This window comes from Ursus maritimus, unplaced genomic scaffold (genome assembly GCF_017311325.1).
Source record: "Ursus maritimus isolate PB19 unplaced genomic scaffold, ASM1731132v1 scaffold_27, whole genome shotgun sequence".
Taxonomy (NCBI): domain Eukaryota; kingdom Metazoa; phylum Chordata; class Mammalia; order Carnivora; family Ursidae; genus Ursus; species Ursus maritimus.
Window position 1 is genome coordinate 38,100,520 of NW_024425230.1, and position 20,645 is coordinate 38,121,164.

The window sequence follows — 20,645 nt, forward strand, 5'->3', positions numbered from 1 at the left end:
GGGGGGGGGGTCTACCGCTGATTCTCAGGGGTCCCCAAATGCAGTGTTCTCCTGCCCTCGTTGGACGTTGCACAGAGCTGTTCTCCCTGGTTCCTATATCCGAGGGTCACCCTCCACCTCCCACCCCCATCCAGCGGTGATCTTGCAGCCTGGACAGCCTTGCTGGGAGTGGAGTGTTAACACCGTGCGCCCTCATTTTACATTTGGAGAAACAGAGGGCCAGAGAAAGAAAGTGACTGGCTACATCCCAGCCGCCAGCACCGTCCCTGCCCCTTCGCTCTTAGCTCTCCTAACCAGCCCTGCCCAAGCTTGCTTCAGCAGGAAGAATTAAGTATATGTGGGATCAGTGGTGACCTCCTTTGGCTCTGGCTGCTATAGCAGCAGCTGCACCAGTTGACCAAGTTCCCTTTCACTGCCTTCTGCTGGCCCTCAGGCCCCTAAGCCACTTACAGCCCTGCATGGAAAAGGGTAGCCTGAGGCCCAAGGGGGAGGAAGATGGGGGCATACTTTTTCTTTATGCCTCGGCCTGGGTTCCTTCATCTAAAAGGATCTGAGAAAGTCAATATATGTGGCAACCTCTTGCAGCTACCCCATGGTTTTATTCCCTCAATATGGTTTATATTGGTTTACTCCCTCTCCAGAGCTGGGCACCCCAGGACTCAGGACTCAGAAGATCCTGTATCTGGAAACTCAGATTCCACCTGCAGGAGACCAGAGACCCTGGGGAATTCATGTTGTTGCACAAAAGCAGCTCATGGTTGGGGTAAGATCAGTTTTCATATCCAGCAAGCTCTCTGTCACTTTTGGGAGTGAGCCACTGACAGGCACTTTGGCATCAGTTTCCCCAGCCCAGCCCATGCCGGCCCTCTAGTTGTTGCCTCCACACCACATGCATTCATTCAACACAAATATTTTATTTGCCTTAATTGTTTGTCAGTCCTTACACTAATGGCTGGAAGATAATGGCCCGGTCCTCGATCAGGAGAGAAAGGCATGTAAACAGATGAGAAAAACCATATGTTAAATGTGAGGGTAAATGTATGTAGGAAGAGCACCAAAACCAGGACAAAGGGGCAAGATGGGCATTCTAGGCAGAGGGGAGAGTAGAGGCATGGCAAAGAGGCATGAAACCGTGTGTGTGTGTGTGTGTGTGTGTGTGTGCGCGTGCCAGAGTGCGTGCCAGCCAGACTGGAGAAGCAGACAGTTCAGTGTAGCAAGGGCCTTGGCTGTGTTGAGAGGACTGTATTTTAACCTCAGGACAAGCGGAAGTCATTGAAAGTTTCTGGCTGTGGACGTGCTGGAGTCTGTTTTGCATGTACACCATTTTATCAACAAAATTTATTGAGGGCTTTTGAAGTGGGGTGCTTTCCAATACTTCATCCTGGCATTTGTTCACTCAAAATAATTTAGGGAGCCTCTGTCATCTGCTCACTGTACTAAACTCCTCACATGTACCTCATTTAATCTTCACAAAAGTGGATAATGACCCACGAGATAGGTACAATTGTTATCTTCATTGAACAGATCTTGAATCCAAGGCTTAGACCTGTTTCAGGTCCCTTGACTGGTGAGTGGTGGTGCAAGGATTCAAGCCTTGCCCGACTCCAGACTCTGTGCTCTCTACTAAATGTTTTGGCAGCATTGTATGACCAGGCCACACAGGAGCTGGGCCCTGCCTTGGAGGGCTGCAGAGCCAGTAGGACGGCAGACAAGTCCTCAGAAAGGCTCTGATGAAAGAGTACACAGTGTGTGATGAGAGCTGCTTCCCAGACAAAGGGCTGGAGTGACTTCAGTGTAGCCTCCCTGCCCAGTGGGGTGTCTGCTTCTCCGTCTCCCCCTGCTTGTGCCCTCTCTCTCACTTGCTCACTCTCTCTTAAATAAAGTCTTAAAAAGAGAGAGAGTAAGGTAGGGGAGGTTAGGGGAAAGTGGTTAACGGTACAAACTTGCAGTTATAGGTAAATAAGTCCTAGGGTATAACGTACAACATGATGCCTGTAGTTAGTACTGTTGTTACGGTATATAGAGAAGATACTAAGAGAGTAGATCCTAAGAGTTCTCACCATAAGGAGAAATATGTTTTCTTATGTTTTTATTGGGTCTGTATGAGATGGTGGATGTTAACTAAACCTACTGTGGTAATCATTTCACAATATATTTAAATATATGGATATTTCAGCTGAGACCTGAAAGATGAGACAGAGACAGCCCCAAAAAGAGTGAGGTGGAAGGTATTTCCTTTTCTTTTTTTCTTTCAAACAAATACTTTCATTATTATTTTTAAAAAGATTTTATTTATTTATTTGACAGAGAGAGAGAGCACAGGCAGGGGGAACAGCAGGCAGAGGGAGAGGAAGCAGGCTTCCTGTGGAGCTGGGAGCCCGACTCGGGGCTCCATCCCAGGACCCTGGGATCGTGACCTGAGCTGAAGGCAGACACTCAACTGACTGAGCCACCCAGGCACCCCTATTTTTTTAAGTAAACTCTACCCCCAACTTCAGGCTTGAACTCACCACTCCAAGATCAAGAGTTGCATTCTTTCCAGACTGGGCCAACCAGACACCCTGGAGGAAGGTATTTCATGCAGAGGAAAAAAACTAGTGCAAAGACCTGGGCATAGGGATGGGCTTTGGGTATACAAGGAGCACCAAGAAGGCCAGTGTGACAGAGACACAGTGAGTAAGGGAAGAAAGTGGTAGACTTGAGTTCACAGTGGAAGAAGGGGAGGGAGTTGGTCTCAGGCTGTGGTAAGGACTATGGATTTTATTCTAAGAGGAGTTGCCTAGAGAGGCATCGAGGGCTTGAAAGTAGCAAAATGTGTTTATATGTTTGAAAAGATCCCATCTGCTGCTATTTGGAGAAAGGATTGAATTGTAGGGGGTTGGAGTGGAAGCCAGGAAGCCAGTGACATTAGGAGACTTACTACTGTAATCCAGGGAGAGAAGACAGGCTGCTAGCTCTACGGTGTGGGGTGGGGATGGAGGGAATGATCCAAAATACCTCTTGGAGGCAGAAACAGGTTTTGATGGTGGATTAGATGTGGTAAGTAAAGAAGGAATCAAGAATATGATGTGGGTTTTTTGGGGCACCTGGGTGGCTCAGTCAGTTAAACGTCTGCCTTGGGCTTGGGTCGTGATCTCAGGGTCCTGGGATCAAGCCCCACATTAGGCTCTCTATTCGGTGGGGAGCCTGCTTCTCCCTCTCCTGCTCCCCCTGCATGTACTCTCTCTCTCTCTGTGTCAAATAGATAAATCTTCAAAAAATATATATATATGATGTGGGTTTTTAACTTGAGCTAAATGGTGGGGCATATACTGAGATGAAGACAGGAGAAAAACAGGTTTATATGGTGTTGGAGAAGGAGATTAAACCTGTTCTGGAGAAAGTGAGTTTCACATGTCTGCTAGAAATCTGTGTGGTGAGTGATATCAGGAGGACAAACAGAGACAGAGTTGGGAGTTCAGGGGAGAAAGGCAGGCTAGAGATATAATATTGGGAATCAGCATGCAGCTGATAATCAAGCCATGGGATTGGAAAAGATAGAAAAAGAAAAAAGAAGTCCTCACACATTGACAGGTCTCCGTGGAGAAAAGGGGCTAGCAAAGGATACCTATATGGAACAGACAATAAGTTTGAAGAAGCAAGGGAAGTGTGCTGTGGAAAGAGAAGAGAGGATTTCAAGGAGGGAGGGTCACCTGTACCAGAGGTTTAATAAAATGAGTGTCAGCTACCTGGTGATGAAGCAATGCCAGGTGAAGTAGTGCTCTGGAAGCTGGAAGACCCTTTCAGCATCTCTGCAAGACTCCCTGTAAGTTTAGGGCTGTAAAGACTTTTTTTTTTCTTAAAGACTATTTTTTAGAGAAAGCGCGCGCGCGCAAGACAGCAGGAGCAGGGGAAGGAGCAGAGGGAGGAGCAGAGAGAGAGGGAAAAACAGACTCCCCACTGAGCTAGAAGCCTGACCCCGGGCTCCATCCTGAGACTCCAGGATCATGACCTGAGCAGAAGGTAGACGCTTAACCGACTAAGCCACTCCGGCACCCCTGTAAAGGCTCTTTTAAATGTCAAATGAAGTTACGGTCCAAAACGCATTTTGTAAACCGCTCAGTCCTGTGCTATTAATGTCACTGTTGGTTTTTATTAATGAAGCGATTAAAATTGAGACCACTGGTGAAAGAGAGCGCATGAGTTATGGAAAGAGTTCTCGAGGAGGAAACTTCATAATGACGAAAACTCGTTCCTCCTGAGAGCTTGCGTTGAAAGCAGGCTTGGGGTTAGGTGAGAGATCCGGGAGCAGGGCTGAGCTTCTTTGCTAATTGACCCTGCCCCGGCAGCACTGAGCAGAACTCTGAGGATGCCAAAGACTGCCCAAAGCCGGGAAGGAGGAAGTCCGGCCCCAGAGTGAAAGCCCTCTGGCTCCGCCTCCCTCCTCCCCGGACCAATCAGGATCCAACTGACGGTACCGCGGCGCAGGGACCGGGGAAGAGGGCGGAGCCTGGGGACCGTTAATCAACTGCTAAGCCCGATCCAGTTATTCATTCCATTCCTTTCCCTACAAGGACTCATTGTTGCTACTCCTACAAACCACCACTTTGGAAAAATCTCTGGCAGTTTCATATAAACCTAAATGTACACCTATTCAATGACCCAGCAGTATTTTTTAAGATTTATTTATTTTAGAGAGAGAGTGCAGGGGTGAGGGGCAGAGGGAGAGGAAGAGAGAAACTTAAGCAGACTCGTGCTGAGCATGGAGCCAGACTTGGGGCTCCATCCCACTACCCTGAGATCACGACCTGGGCGGGAGCCAAGAGTCAGAGGCTTAATGGACTGTGCTACCCCTGATGACCCAGTAATTTCTCACTGAGGTATTTATTTCTTAAAAAGTAAAGAATAAATCCATAGAAAGCCCAGATATCCATCCACAGGAAAATGGATAAACTAGTAAACTAGTATATTCATACAATGGAATACTACTAGTAATAAAAAGGAACCAACTACTGATAAAGCAACATGCATGAATTTGATTTGGGGAAATCATGCTCAGTGAAGGAAACCTGTACACACAAGAATCCATATTGTATGATTCCGTTTATAAGAAATTTTAAAACAAACTAAATCTGTGGTGAAAACAAAATCAAAAGCAGAGCTGCCTAAGGATTGAGGATGGGGAATGACTAGGTAGGAAGTGACATTAGGGAACTTTCTAGGTGATGATAATGTTCTTAGAACTTTGTGCAATGAAGGAAATGTCCTAAATCTGTGTTGTCCAATACAGTAGCTTCTAGCCACATGTGGCTATTGAGCGTTTGAAGTGTGGCCTGGGTGGCTCAGTCATTAAGCTCAGTCATTAAGCATCTGTCTTCAGCTCAAGTTGTGCTCCCAGAGTCCTGGGATAGAGCCCTGCATCAGACTCTCTGCTCGCTGAGCCTGCTTCTCCCTCTCCCTCTGCCTGCTCCCTGTGCTTGTGTTCTCTCTCTGTCAAATAAATAAAAATAAAATCTTTAAAAAAATGAATTTTAAATTTCATTTAATTTTAATTAATTTGAATTTAAAATTAACCACATGTGACTAGTGGCTACCATATTGGACAGCACAGTTTATATCCTGATAAGGGCTTGGGCTGCAATGATATCTGCATTTGTCAAAACTCTTCTCATGATAAGCCTAAGAGTTGTACATTTCACCATATGTAAAGTTTACATTAAAAAGATAAGCAGGGGCGCCTGGGTGGCATAGCGGTTAAGCGTCTGCCTTCGGCTCAGGGCGTGATCCCGGCGTTATGGGATCGAGCCCCACATCAGGCTCCTCTGCTATGAGCCTACTTCTTCCTCTCCCACTCCCCCTCCTTGTGTTCCCTCTCTCACTGGCTGTCTCTATCTCTGTCGAATAAATAAATAAAATCTTTAAAAATAAATAAAATAAAATAAAATAAAAAGATAAGCAAAAAAGAAAAGATAAGCATAGGGGCGCCTGGGTGGCTTAGTCAGTTAGCATCGACTTTGGCTTGGGTCATGATCTCAGGGTCCTGAGATGGAAGCCCACATAGGGCTCCTCACTCACCAGGGAGTCTGCTTGTCCCTCTCCCTCTGCCGCTACCCCCACTTGTGCCCTCTCTCTCTCAAATAAATAAGTAAAATATTTTTAAGATAGATAGACAAACAGACAGAGAGATAAGCATAGGGGTACTTGCCTGGCTCAGACGGTAGAGCATGCAACTCTTGATCTCAGGGTTGCGAGTTCAGACCCCACATTGGGCATGGGGCCTACTTAAGGAAGAAAAAAAGCATAAACTAGTTAATGCTATGCATGTTGAAGTGTTCAGACGTGAAATGTTCTGTTGTCCGCAACTTTAAAATGCATAACATGGATTCATAAATGTTGAGATGGACAGCTAACTAGACATGTGATAAATACGACAAAATATTAATTGTAGAATCTTGGTGGTGGGTATATGGGTGTTCACTGTAAAATTCTTTCAACCTTTCTGTATATGTTGGAATATTTTCAAAATAAAATGTTGGGGTTACCAAGGGCTGAGAGGAGAAAGGAGTGGAGAGTTATTGTCTAATGGGTACAAACGTTCTGTTTAGGATGACGAAAATTTTCTGGAAATAATGGTGGTGGTTATGCAGCATTTGAAAGTACTTCATGGCAATGAGTTGTGCACTTAAAAACAGCTAAAATGGTAAATTTTATGTATATTGTACTTTATTTTTCAAGTTTGAAAGTCAAAAGAAAAAAAAATGTTGGGGAAAAAATCCATGTGGAAGTGTCTCTGCCTTCTCTACAGGCAGTCTGGGGCACTGCACAGAGGGAAAGGGGAAGGGAGTAGGTTGTTTGTGAGTGTGCCGGGCCCATTATAAGCAAAGGGTAAAGGGAGGAGAGAACAGAGGCTTTGGAAACAGACCTGGGTTCATAATCCCGGCTCTTTCACTTTCCGACTGTACTTGTTTCTTAGCGCTGTTGCTGCTCTAACAGATTACCACAAATTTAGTGGCTTAAAACGACACAAATTTATTATCTTGAGTTCTGGAGGTCCGCAATGTGTCTCACTGGGCCAAAATCAAGAGCTGTGTTCCTTCTATAGACTCCAACGGGCAGGAACCCACTTCCTTGCCTTTTCCGGCTTCCAGAAACCTCCTGTGTTCTATGGCTTGATTCATGGCCCTTTCCTTGATCATCAAAGCCAGCAGTAACATCTACACATTTTCCTCTGTTTCTCACACTCATCTGTGCTTCTTGACCACATCTCCTTCTCTGGCTCTCCTGCCTCCCTTTCCTTTATAAGAGCCCTTGCGATTCCATTGCGCCCATCCAAACAATCCAGGATAATCTTTCCCCCTCGAGATCCTTAATTTATCACATCTGCAAAATCACTTTTGCCATGCAAGGTAACATATTCATAAATTCTGGGGATTAGGATAGGGACACCTTAGGGGGACCATTATTCTGCCTGCCACAGTCATGTTGAAAATTTCCCTATGCCCCTGGGTACGCATATGTCAAGACAGCACCTAAGAGGAACAATATTCCTCCTGATTTTTTTCCTAACAGTTTTATTGAGATATAATTCACATATCATACAATTTACCCATTTAAAGCAAACAATTCAGTGGTTTTTAGTATAGTCACAGAGCTATACAATCATCACATGTTCGTCTCTCACCATTTTTATATATGAGGAAACAAAGGCTTGAGACATTAACGAAACTAGCTCAGAGGAACCTCTAACTGGCAGGGCTGGGGCACTGCACCAGCTGTCAGGAGCTGAGTGAGATTCCAGTCCAGGCCGGGATTCCCTTCAAGAAGCTAGACTAGCCACCTGGGAGCAGTGTGGTGCAGTAAACAGCAGATGCTCACACCAGGTTAGACTTGGGTTCAAGGCTTTGTTTTGCTTATCTGCAAGCTATGTGACTTTTGGTAAAATCTGTTGAAGCCTTGGTTTCCTCATTTGAAAAATGAGGGCAGTCCAATAAATGAGGAGGCTGACTCACCTGTAAGATCCCTTCCAGCTATGTAATTCCAAGCTTCAGTGAGGGGGGAGAAAAGATAATTAAAAATAAATTCTCCGAGCATCCAGTGCAACAAAAGGGATACAAATTCCCTGAAGACAGAGGCTCACATGCTTTCTTTGTACTCCCTGAGCACCTGGCACAGGTCTTGGAATGCCTCAGCCCTGTGGGAGACAATTGCCTAAAATGACCCTTACAGAGGCAGAGAAGGGTGGAAAGAGTAGCGGGGGTGGGGGTTGAGGTGATGGTTAGGCAACCGAAGCTGCAGGCCTTGGGGTAGTCGGCCCAGGAGTGGGCAACCGCCAAGTAAAGGTAAACACGAGTGGGAGGGATCAGAGGCAGTTCTTTCCAAAGGCCAAGTTCAGCCGCTGTGTGAGGGCTAGAGCCGGGAAAAAGTGCGTTGGAGGCAGCGTTCTAAAAGCAAATCTTCAAGCCGCACTGGGTGACACAACACCACGCGTGGCTCAGCTGCTGCCCTCCGCCCCTTCCCACCTCTCCCACTGGTGCATGAGTTTTGGTAATGCTCGCCCACCACAATAAGCCTCCTTTCACCGCGGTGCGATTGGTACAGCCCAAGCTCTGGGAGTTTGAACCCAACGCAAGACACGCCCGTTGTCACGCCCCTGCCTCTGATTGGCTGGAGAATTTAAAGATCCGGCCCGTAATAGGGTGATTTTCTACTTCTAGTATTTGAAAGTTCAGACTGTCCGAGGTTCCTTAGCCGGCCGGTTTTGTTCAGCGTGTTCGTCCGAGTGCCGGTGCAAGTGAGTGTCCACGCGATCGCAGAGGTGGGAGACAGAGAGTCTGGTTTTTCAGTGGGTCTTTGCGTGAGGGTGCAGACGAGTGGGTCAGACGAAGGAAACATGGATTCCCGAGCCCCTGGGTCCCCCGTGATTTCTCTAGCCAAATATTCACCACCCAATGCCCACCTTGGAGATGGGAAGAGTCAGGGCTTGGGAATCACACTAACCCTGACTCCTACGAGTCGTTGTAACCTGTCCCAGTCTGTTTCCACTTCCGTACACGGGGAATAGTGAGATTGGCCTGGCTGCCTACAAACCACTTAAAGTATCTGGAAGACAGAAGGTCCCTGCTCATCTTTCCACCTGAGCTTCCGCTGCTTCCTTGGGAGAGGACTCAGGATTCCCTTGCCCTCCCTGGGCTTCTTGGAAGAAGGCTTCTTTTTTGTTCAGGAGCCTGCTTCCGCAGCTCTGGTCCGACAGCCGAGGCTCCCCATTCCTGGGTGCATTTGACGCTGCGCATCACCGCTCTGGAAATTACTGTGTAGGGGAGTCTACGTGAATTTCGGTTGATCCCAGGTCCCTTTTACAGTCTCCGCGACCTCTTTGTGTTACCGGTGACAACCTCCGTGACCCTATGTGGCCTTGATCGGGCCCCCTATTAGGTCCACTGAGTCCTCGTGACCCCTGAGCTCCCGGCTTTTTGCAGATCTGCGGAGGCGGTGGCGATGCTGTCGGGCACCCAGGCAGCGCCAGCGGAATTCGAGGACGCGGAGCTGCGGTGCCGCGTGGCTGTGGAAGAGTTGAGCCCGGGCGGGCAGCCGCGAAAGCGCCAGGCCTTACGCACCGCGGAGCTGAGCCTGGGACGGAACGAGCGCCGCGAGTTGCTGCTGCGGCTGCAGGCTCCTGGGCCCGCGGGGCGGCCGCGCTGCTTCCCTCTGCGGGCGGCGCGCCTCTTCACGCGCTTCGCGGCGGCCGGGCGCAGCACGCTGCGGCTCCCCACCCACGGCGTTCCCGGGGCGGGCGCTGTGCAGCTGCTGCTCTCCGACTGCCCCCCGGACCGCCTGCGACGCTTCCTGCGCACGCTGCGCCTCAAGCTGGCCGCAGCCCCGGGGCCCGGGCCGGCCTCCGCCCGCGCGCAGCTGCTTGGCCCGCGGCCCCGCGACTTCGTCACCATCAGCCCCGTGCAGCCCGAGGAGCTGCGGCGCGCGGTGGCCACCCGGGTCCCGCACGCCACGCCCGTGAAGCGACCCACGGAACCCCGGGCTCAAGCCGAGCCCAGCCCTGTGAGGACAGGAAGGGGGGACGCCTCAGGGAGTGGGTGTGCCCCTAAGGTGGAAGAGACCCAGGAGGCCCCAGTTTAGGGGGGAAGCTGGAGGCAATATGGGAGGGGGTTGCTGGTTATCTCAGAGGAGATGCCCATCGGACATCTGAGTATGACAGGGATGTGGGAATTGTGCGTGTGTTCCTGAGTGCAGTCCCGGAGTAAGCTAGACTAGGAAAAGAGGGCCTACGTCACAGTAAAAGAGAAAGTAGAGAAGGAGGCCTAGAAAGGTGACTTCAGAAGAAAAGGTAGGAGGCTGTTGGGCCTGGAGAAGGAGAGGAGCTTTTGGAGAGAAGTGGTCAGCAGTGTCAGGTGCCGCCAACAGGTCTGATCAGTTCGGGTGGACAAAGTCTGGAAGGTCTTGCAGTGCTTGTGAACTGGGGCAGATGGGTCACAGACCACAGGGATTTGAGACTAAGCTGGGGAGAAGAAGGAGCAAGAAAGGGCCCTGGCCAGGCAGGGTTTTGCGCTGAGGCAGGCAGGTTTGTGACAGGAAGAGAAGTGAGAAGGAAGGACCTTATGAGAGAACCAAGAGATTTAGGGAGACCAGGGGAGGGAACCAAGGGAGGATCTAGACCCACATAGGGCAGTCACCAGGGCACCAGGGATCAGTGGAGACCCAGCCATGATCCCTTCCTCGAGGAGAGACCTGGCCCCAAGTAGTTACTGGTAAGATCTCCAGGGGAACCAAGCTTCGCATGGGCTTCAAGGAGTGAAACCAGCAGAGACACAAAGGGCTACCAGCATGGCACCCAGGCTAAGAAGGGAGGGGCAATGCCTAATAGTAGTAGGAAGCCCTGAGACAGTCCTGTCCCCCCACAGGAAGCCCCAGGGTGGCCCTTGCCTGTGAAGAAGCTGAGCCTGCCCCCCACCAAACCACAGCTTTCTGAGGAACAGGCTGCTGTGCTGAGGGTTGTCCTGAAAGGCCAGAGCATCTTCTTCACTGGGAGTGCAGGTACTGGGGGGCAGTGTGGGGGGGGGGCAGTGATGGGGTAAGATGGAGGAGCTGGTGAACTTGACTTTACCCTCTGCCCAGGGACAGGGAAGTCTTATCTGCTGAAGCGTATCCTGGGCTCACTGCCTCCCACAGGTACTGTGGCTACGGCCAGCACTGGGGTGGCAGCCTGCCATATCGGGGGTACCACCCTCCATGCCTTTGCAGGTAAGCGGGGATCTCAGGGGCTTGAGCTGGAAGCCAGCCAGGCCTGTGAGAAGGGAGAGGGTGTCAAGGTTGGGACAGGGCTAGGGTGTCAGGCCGAATAGTATCACTTGCAGGCATCGGCTCAGGCCAGGCTCCCCTGGCCCAGTGTGTGGCCCTGGCCCAGCGTCCAGCTGTGAGGCAGGGCTGGCTGAACTGCCAGCGGCTAGTCATCGATGAGATCTCCATGGTGGAGGCAGACCTGTTTGACAAGCTGGAAGCGGTGGCCAGGTCAGTAAATGCAATAAGCGCTGGGTTCTGGTGGTTTTCTGTATGGAACCTTCCCGCCCCAGCTCCTAAAGTACCCGGTACTCCTCTCCAGAGCTGTCCGGCAGCAGGACAAGCCATTTGGAGGGATCCAGCTCATCATCTGTGGGGACTTCCTGCAGCTGCCACCTGTAACCAAGGGCTCCCAGCCCCCGAAGTTCTGCTTTCAGGTATCACTCACCCTCTGGCCCTGCCCCCCCCCCCAGAGTGTCTGCTCTTCTCCTTGAAACCCCTGCCTTCCCCCCACCAGGCCAAGAGCTGGAGAAGGTGTGTCCCAGTCACCCTGGAGCTGACCAAGGTGCGGAGGCAGGCAGACCAGACCTTCATCTCTCTGCTGCAGGCTGTCAGGCTGGGAAGGTGGGCACTGGTGAACAGAGAAGGGACCATGGGATGAGGATTCAAGCATGGGTCATGGAGGAGCACAGGGGCCCAGAGAAGGAGGAAAAGTGCTTCATGGCCCCATAGAAGATGGTCACTCTCTGAGCACTGGGACCCTGCCTCCTCCAAGGTTGGGTCCCCATCACCCAGTATAGAGTAGGTGTCAGGGAATATGGGCACATAGATACACAAGAAGAAATCAGAGATGTTAACACTCCTATTTCATAGATGCAGAAACAGAGGGTTCAGAAGGGTGAAGTGACTTGCCCCAGTGACTAAGTTGGGATTTGAACCTGGCCTGACTCTAAAACCCAAGTTCCTTCCACCCTTAGAGCCTGTGGGGTCACTTGGTGAGGGAGAGAGTTTGCAGGCACGATCCCACCCCAGCTAGGACAAAAAGCTGAAATGCCAGGACTACTCTAATGTGCCAGCATGCAGGAGGCCAGGAAGGCGGAAGACCAGGTAGTCCTTGAAAACCAGATTGGGACAGGATGGGGGGAGGAGGTGGTGGTAGTGAGGGACTTTCTATGCTTAGGGACCCCTGTCACAGACATATGAGGCAGCTAGGAAGGTACACAGCACACACCCGCATATGTGGGGAACAAGAGGAAGATTGAGTGGCAGAGCAAAGAGAGACGTAGGTCTTAAGTTATTCCCCCTTCTCCCATGTGATTTGCTTTTGCACCCAGGCTTTTCCATGTGGACGAAGGCTTGAGATAGAAACATAGTCTAGGGGCACCTGGCTGGCTCAGTCAGAGAAGCAAGTGGGTCTTGATCTTGGGGTTAGGAGTTTGAACCCCACATTGGGTGTAGAGATTACTTAAATAGATAAATAAATATCATCGAACATTATATCAAATACTAATGATGTACTATACATTGGCTAATTGAATTTAAATAAAAATAAACAAATAAATAACCAAACTTAAAAAAGAAAGGAAGAAATAAAGAAAAGAAACACAGGCTGGATTTTTGCCCCCAAGGCAGCAAGCAAGAGGCTAGAAGATTGTAGCCTGGAGGCCAGTCTGATTATAGTCTACCAGTATGACAGGGTATCAACATCAGTGCCTTGTCCAGGTCCTCTGAACCTCTGGCCTGTGCTCGCTTGTCATATCCAACTTCCTCAGGAGCACTGTGGTGGGAGAGTGGCGAGCTCCTACCTGGGGCCATTCACAGGAAAGGGTGCCTGCCCATGATCATTCCCCATGTCTGGGGTCCAGGTGGGGAAAGGCAAGTTGGCCAGCCTGGGGGCCAGCACATTTTGGCCTGGTGCCCCTTTTTAATCCCCAAGTCTGACCCATGGCCTACTGCTTGGGCCATATCAGCCACGTGCCCCGCCTTTCCTGGTGTTCAGGTGGGCTCTGCCCTGATAGCCCAGCCCCTACAGGTGCTCAGATGAAGTGACCCGCCAGCTCCAGGCCACAGCCTCCCACAAGGTGGGGCGAGATGGGATTGTGGCCACAAGGCTCTGCACTCACCAGGATGATGTGGCCCTCACCAATGAGAGGCGACTGCGGGAACTGCCAGGTGAACAGGGACCCAGGGCTGGGCAAGACCAGCTGGGAGGGCCCATCAGGCAGGTATCGGTCCCCCACCCCCACCCAACAGCATGGGCCCTTGGGGCCATTTGGATATTTAGGCCCCCAACCTCTCTAGCCATAAAGGCCCTTACATTTGCAGATGTAACTGTGACTTTGAGAGGCGTGACCTTGAACAGGTCAAGGTCACTGAGCCAATAAATACTGGAAGTAACACTTGAACCCAGGCCCTTGATTCCAAAGCCCCAGCCTGATCTGTCCCCACTACCACCTTCTACACCCTGGTCTAATACATGGTTTTAGAAACTGAGCCACAAGTCAGTGACTTGTAATCCGTTTGCCCAACTCTTTTTTCCTAGGTGAGGTACACAGCTTTAAGGCCATGGACAGTGACCCTGAGCAAGCCCGGACCCTGGATGCCCAGTGTCCCGTTAGCCAGATCCTTCAACTAAAGCTGGGGGCCCAGGTGAGTGGGAAGCAGAGCCAAGACCTGGGGGGCCTGGGCTTCCCGGTCTTTCCCCTCGGCCCAGGCAGCTCCATAGCCAGAGGGCCCAGCCGCGACCTCAGTGTACTCCCTCCCTCCTGCTCCCACCCGCCTTCCTATCTTCAGCCTCCCACTGCCCTCTTCTTGCTAGGCCTGGGGCACCAGCAACAATGCTTTGGACAAGCCCCTTTCCCTTGCTGAAGCTCAGTTTCTGCATCTTTATGGTGTGAGAGAGCCCTGCTTCTTCCCATGATGTTGGGCTGGGCCAAATGGGAGACTTTCCTCAGGTTCTGAAGGGCACTTACGGGCTGGAAGAGGGGTGACAGGACCTGGGGCTATCCCTCACGATGTCGGCCTATACACATACGCCATAACAGACACAGTCATTTTTAGAGCCTTGTGATGTCCATTACCTTATTGTTCCTTACCCCCTCCTGAGGCAAACAGCAAATGTCATTCCCCTTTGACACTAGGGGCACCTGAGACCGGGGAAAATAAAGCAGCTTGCCACAGGGGTCATAGTCAGCCGGTGACAGAGTTAAGGATTAGGACTCAGTGCCTCTCCAGGAGTGCCCCCAGCCGCCTGGAATTGCCGCAGTGACTGCCGGAGCTGAGGCCAGGTGTGGGAATGGGCTGCTCTCCGTGCCTCAAGTTCGCTTTCCCTTGCAGGTGATGTTAGTAAAGAACTTAGCAGTGTCCCGGGGCCTGGTGAATGGCGCCCGGGGGGTGGTCGTCGGGTTCGAGACCGAGGGGAGAGGTGAGCGATGGGAGACCAGTCCTACTGCTTGGGTTTGCAGCGACCCTGGGGTACATGCGAGGAGAAGCTAGGATGATGGGGTAAGGCCTGCTCTCACCCCACGCCTCCCTCAGGGCTGCCCCGGGTGCGCTTCCTGTGCGGAGTCACCGAGGTCATCCATGCTGACCGCTGGACAGTGCAGGCTACTGGGGGCCAGCTCCTCAGCCGGCGGCAGCTGCCCCTCCAGCTGGCCTGGGCAATATCCATCCACAAGAGCCAGGTGAGCAGCCAGCGCGGGGGCAGGGACGGGGCAGGGCGGACGGGGGACAGGACAGGCCTGGAGTTGAAGGGGGTTTTGGAAGGCTTTATGGAGGTTGGGCTTGCCCTGGACAGAAAGCTCCAGACCCGTGGAAGCATTAGCCTTTCTCTTGTGCGTTTCCCATCCTGCTTCCTCTCCCTTTCCCAGACACATACTCTTCCCTCCGTCCTCTCCTTTCCTGCCATTTCCTGAGCCACTACCAGATGTTAAATTTAATCCTGACAACTGTATGAGGTACCGATGTCATAATCAGTCCTGTTTTACAGAAGGGGAAACCAAAGCTCAGAGTGGTTAAGTAAGTTGTCCAAAGGTCACCCAGAGAGTGAGAGGAAGAGCCAGGATTTATTTCCATGCCTGTCTGACCCAGGCCTGAGCCCTTTCCTTTGCCCCCATCCCTCTACTGTAATTCTCGATCTGTGTCTCTTGGACTGTGTCTACTCAGACAGCCCGTGGTTGTCAATCTGTCTCTGCCTTGAGAATCCGTGGACTGGCTAAAGAGAACCAGGGGCAGTTGCTGGACCAGTGTAGGGAGAGTCAAGCTCTTGTGGACAAGGGATTTCAGCTGAGGTGCTCTAGCTCCTTCCTCCGTTTCCCCCAGGGCATGTCCCTGGACTGCGTGGAGATCTCTCTGGGCCGTGTGTTTGCCAGTGGCCAGGCCTACGTGGCCCTTTCCCGGGCCCGCAGCCTGCAGGGCCTGCGTGTGCTGGACTTTGATCCCACGGTGGTTCGCTGTGACCCCCGCGTGCTGAGCTTCTATGCCGCCCTGGGGAGGGGCAGGGGCCTCAGCCTGGTAAGAGGGAGTCTCCTGATGGTGGGTCATGTGGCGTGGGAAGCCTGGGAACTAGGACGTAGGGACGGCCAAGGGACTGTGGGGTAGGGGTGACAGAGCCTCCTCTGGCTCTGCTGGGAGCAGGGGCAAGAGGAAGGAGATGCTGGCCCCTAGGCTGTGGCCCTGGGGGACAGTATGAGTCCATGACTGGGTTTCTCTGTCTCTGATTCAGAAGTCTCCAAACGATGATGAGGCAGCCTCAGACCAGGAGAATGAGGACCCAAACCTTTGAGCCTCAAAGAGAAGACAAATGATGGTCTCCCCTTCTTCCTCCTCCCTGGTGGACCAGGGCCCCTGGAGATATCTGGGGGAGGATAGCCAGTGTCTCTTTCTTCCTTCGTTAGGGCTCTCAGCCTCCTGGCAGGGTGCAAGGGAGAGCACTTCCTACCCATTTGCCAGCTGTGCGTCAGTTTCTCCCCGGGCCCTGGGTGAGCTGCTTCCAGGGACAGGAGTAACCCTTGCCGGGCCAGTTGGGAAAGGGCCTATGGTGGCAGCTGGTGTTCTAGAATGAAGCTGTCTGTGAGGGCTGGCCCAGGGCCCCACGGTTGTGAATGCTGCTCTCTTTGGGCTACAGAGGAGAGAGGCAGTGAAGACAGGTACTCCAGGAGCAGGAGCAGGCTACAGGAGCCCTGGACTGGGAGACTCAGGCCAAGTACAGGCCCCAAAAAGAGAAGGGAACCTGGGGTTACTGTGACAGCTAGGCCCAGGCTAGCAGAGGCCAGGACAAACCCCCTCCTGAGCCTAACCTGAGAACACACAATGCAAACCAAGTCCCTGTATCTTAAGCTCCTTTCTGGGAGGAGAAATAGTATTTAGGCGTGTTGAGATGGATGTTCTCAGATTACGTTTATTTAGGCCAAATAAACTTGTGAGTTGTGTAAGGACCGTGAGTTGAGTCTTCTGCTCTCTTTAAGAAGGCCTCCCTGCCTGGGGCACGGGCTATACCTGTGGCCAGGGCCCTCTCCCCATGGCTGCACACAGAGGTGTTTGCTTACATCACAACACCCTTATGTGAGCTTTTGTTAGGATCACTGGTTATTTGGAAAGCTGAGTTACCAGAGACTGGTGACTCACAGTGAAATGACGAGGTGAATCACTGTTGCGCAGGGGGCAGACAAGGACACAGGAGAGAATTCACATGGCAGGAAATGGGCCTGTCAGAACCTCTGAATGCTGGGGTCTCGGTCGCAACTTTCTCACTTTGCACCTTGCTGGGTGGGGCTCCAGCTTGAACGTTGTGTTGGGGAAGGGATCACCAACAAACTAGCTTCAGATGGGGCGCCTGGGTGGCTAAGTTGGTTCAATGTCTGCCTTTGGCTCAGGTCATGATCCCAGGGTCTGGGAGCGAGGCCTGCATCAGGCTCCCGGCTCAGCGGGGAGTCTGCTTCTCCCTCTCCCACTCCCCCTGCTTGTGTTTCCTCTCTCTCTGTGTCAAATAAATAAATAAAATCTTAAAACAAATAAACAAACAAAACTAGCTTCAGTTGATCAAAGAGTCTGATGGAAACTGTTTAGGGGTGCTTGCAGTTTGGCTAAAACTAGGTTCCCTGGTTATGAGTAAAATGTATTTTAAATGTAAAAGCAACGATGGTAAGAGGTGGGAAAACTTGCTGGTTGCAGGAAGACATGACATGACATGACATGACATGACATGACATGACATGACATGACATCTGGGCATCTGAGGGCATTTATCCTGGTCTTCCAAAGGCCAGCAGAGGCCCTGGCACCCAGAGCAGGTGCTCAAGGAGTGGGGATCGTGGATAGGGCAGCTCGGTGCTGTGGTGTTTCTGAGGGGCTACAGGGCCTCAGATGTTCCCTGTGGGCTTCCTGGAGGAGGCTGGGCTACAACCTGTGGAGAGTTTGACTGATGGTCAAGGGACAGACCTGGCTTTGCACCTCATCTTGCCACTCCCCAGCTGTGTGACTTTTGGCATGTTACACAACCTCTCTGGGGGTTTCCTCATCTCTAAAGCGCAGGTGGTAACTGTGACTTTCATGTGGGGTTGTCGGGAGAAAGGCCAGCCACGGGGCAGGAGCTGTCATTAACATTCACAATCACGAATGATGATCACCATGATGTCTGCAGAGCGCGGTGTTGTCTGGTTCCTTCACTCCTTTGGCAGACAAGGTGTGGAGGCTCGGAGGGGGCCAGCCTTGGCCCTGGACGACACCTGCATGTCTCACTTGTCACCACTCTTCCTGATCTTGAGGAGTTGATTGTTTTTCTGTAGCTTGAACCCTTTTCTCTGCCCCAAATAGAAGACAGTCCCTAGGAGAAGCCAAGCCCATCAGGGTGACCCCCCACCCCCACCCAACAAGTGGGCAACCATGGAGGCCCTTAAATGCGGTGCCGTTTGGAAGTCAGTGTTTCCCATCTGCCCAGATGCCCTATCCCTCCTCGCGGGTCCAGCCGTGAGCAGGTGTCCCCAGGGCCCTGCCCTACGACGGGCTTACAGTCTAGTTGCACCTTGCTTTTTTCCCTCCTTCCAGTTATCACAGTTTGGCGACCATCCAGTTCAGCACAGATAGCATGGTCTTGGGCTTCCTAGCAGCCCTGCACCCTCTGGGGTTCTTGGATGGAAACAGAAGAACCTGACTCAAGATAAAAGCAGGAAAGGAAGGTAATGGAAGGCTAGCTCGAGGAGCTGATATGAAGCCCAGAAACCCAGGCTTGGCTACACATGAGAACCAGGGAGGCTAGAACTAATGGCAGGAGTGCAGTTGGGCAGAGCTGGCTGAGAGGAGCTCTGTGGCCACCCCCAGACACAGGCACGGCCATCAGGGAGGGAGTCCTGTACTCTTCTGCCTCCTTGCTTTACTCAGTCCATACCTAAAGGCAGGTGCAAGGATGTGGATGGTTGAGCTTGGTCTCCTGTGCAGGTCCTGCAGCTCCCTAGCAGGAGGCTGGATATGCCATCAAGGTGCAAGAGGGACCAGGGCTTTTGCCAAGAGAGGAATCTCCCATCATCCCCCAGAGCCAGGCTGTTGAAGATGTTTGAAGGTCCTGGTGATACAGTTCTTTCTTCTGCATCCTCTCCCCACCCCCTCCTCTCTGACCCAGCCCTCTACACACACTGCTGAACCCCGCCCCACCACCCCCAGCTTCTTCCCCTCACCCAGGGACTGATTTCAGCTTTCTCTGGTCTCATATGGACTTGCCTTGTCGTCCTCATGGAACTCCCTGTATACCAGAAAGTCCTGACCTTAGCAATCCCTTCTTCTCGTGAAGATGCTCTCCAGAAGGCCCCAGAGAAAGGCACACGTGTCCCCTGTGAGGAGGAGCTGCCCTCAGGCCAGAGCATGTGAGGGGCACGTGCAAGGAACCTCACAGTTCTTAATGTTCTTGACGTCTTATTTAACTTCATACCTGGATCCCTGAAGGTGTAGGGAAACCCCATCTCAGTCAGATTTGAGGGCTCCCCACCCACACCCCTAGGGTCGCACAGGCAGGGAATAGGGCTTGCAAGAGCAGGCTTCTCATGTCCATGGCCTCATGGTGGCTGGTGGCTGCAGACACCCACAGTGACAGGCATCCATAGGCCTTAACTCTGCCCGGGCCCTAGGGAAAGGTAAGGGCTGGGGAAAGGTCATCGCCTCTCCAGGGGCCTCCCTCTCTGCCCTCGGGAGCCCTGCCACCTCTTTGTGGTGCTCCCAGGGGGCCCTGTGATCACTCGCCCCTCCCTAGTCTCGGGGACCCTCCTCTCTCTACGTCTCCTTCCCCCACCATAGTCACTTCAAGGAATTGGAAGCAAAAGCCAGAGGAGTGTCTTCTCAGGTAGCCTCTGGATTTGAGGCAAAGAAGCACAAAGGCCTCGTGACCCTGCTTAGAATAATGGGGGCAGGGGTGGATGGATAAGTATGGGCAGAACAATAGAGAAAATACCTCCAGTAATCACTGTCATTCTGGGATAAAAGAGACTTCCTGCCCATCCTGTGTGTTCATTCGTCGGTTATTCCACAAATATTTATCGAGAGCCTCTAATATCCCAGGTGGTGGGCTAGATACTGGAGACCCCCCAGTAAACCAGAGTGACATGGCCCTGGGATACTTCCAGTGGGTAAAGAGAGGCAGATTATAAATAACAAGCTAAATGATGAAATAATAAGAGCGTGCCCATGGATGAGGAGAGCTCACTTAGAGGGTGGGGGGAGAAAGGGACTGTGAAGTAGGTGCCTTCTCCCTGCACACCTCCCTGACTTGGGCTGTAGGTTTCTCGCCTGAAATGCCCAGATTAACCCCGCAGGACTCACCTCAAACATCACCTCTGTTCCCGGGATCTAGCCCTGCCCCTTTCTAGAAGAATGGTTCCAGTCTCTGAGCACACGCATTGTGTGGTCCTTGCCTGTGGGTCTGCCTCCTGCACCAGAAAGTTCTTCAGAACAGGACTGAGGCCCCTGCACGTGGCCTGGGGCAGGCCGACAGCACGGAATGAATAACACAATGAAAGAAGGCAGGGAGCCTGCAGTTAGGAGACCACAGGGCTTTGCACCTGCCTGAGCATGCTGCCCTGGGAAAGGGGGGTGCCTGTGCCACTGCTCAGGAGACCCCTGGCCTTCTGTCTCCTCTCTGGTTGCCTAGTATTGGGGATTTCCCATTCTTCTCCCCTCCACTCTCCAGAGGAAGGCTGGAGAGCAGTTAGCAGGTGGACAAGTTGGAGAAAGGCATTTAGGAAAAGGGAACTGCGTAGTACAGAGGCACAGAGGGACGAAAGACGGAGCTCGAGGTTTGCTTTATTAGACTTGAAAGCAAGACAAAACGGCAGCTGGGGGAGTCAGGCATAAACCTGAGGGTGCTCAACACAGGGAGGGGGCGGGCGGAACCC

General features: G+C 52.0%; 1 protein-coding gene across 1 annotated transcript; it reads left to right on the top strand.

Moving 5' to 3' along the window:
- The first annotated feature begins 7,553 nt into the window (after positions 1 to 7,553).
- Positions 7,554 to 17,201, top strand: PIF1 (PIF1 5'-to-3' DNA helicase). The gene is made up of 12 exons (XM_040643113.1): positions 7,554 to 10,032; positions 10,893 to 11,025; positions 11,107 to 11,232; positions 11,346 to 11,499; positions 11,591 to 11,705; positions 11,786 to 11,892; positions 13,301 to 13,440; positions 13,811 to 13,917; positions 14,605 to 14,692; positions 14,806 to 14,951; positions 15,589 to 15,780; positions 15,992 to 17,201. The coding sequence occupies exons 1-12, from the start codon at positions 9,475 to 9,477 to the stop codon at positions 16,049 to 16,051; spliced, it is 1,926 nt and encodes a 641-aa protein (XP_040499047.1). The 5' UTR covers positions 7,554 to 9,474; the 3' UTR covers positions 16,052 to 17,201.
- The last annotated feature ends 3,444 nt before the right edge of the window (positions 17,202 to 20,645 follow it).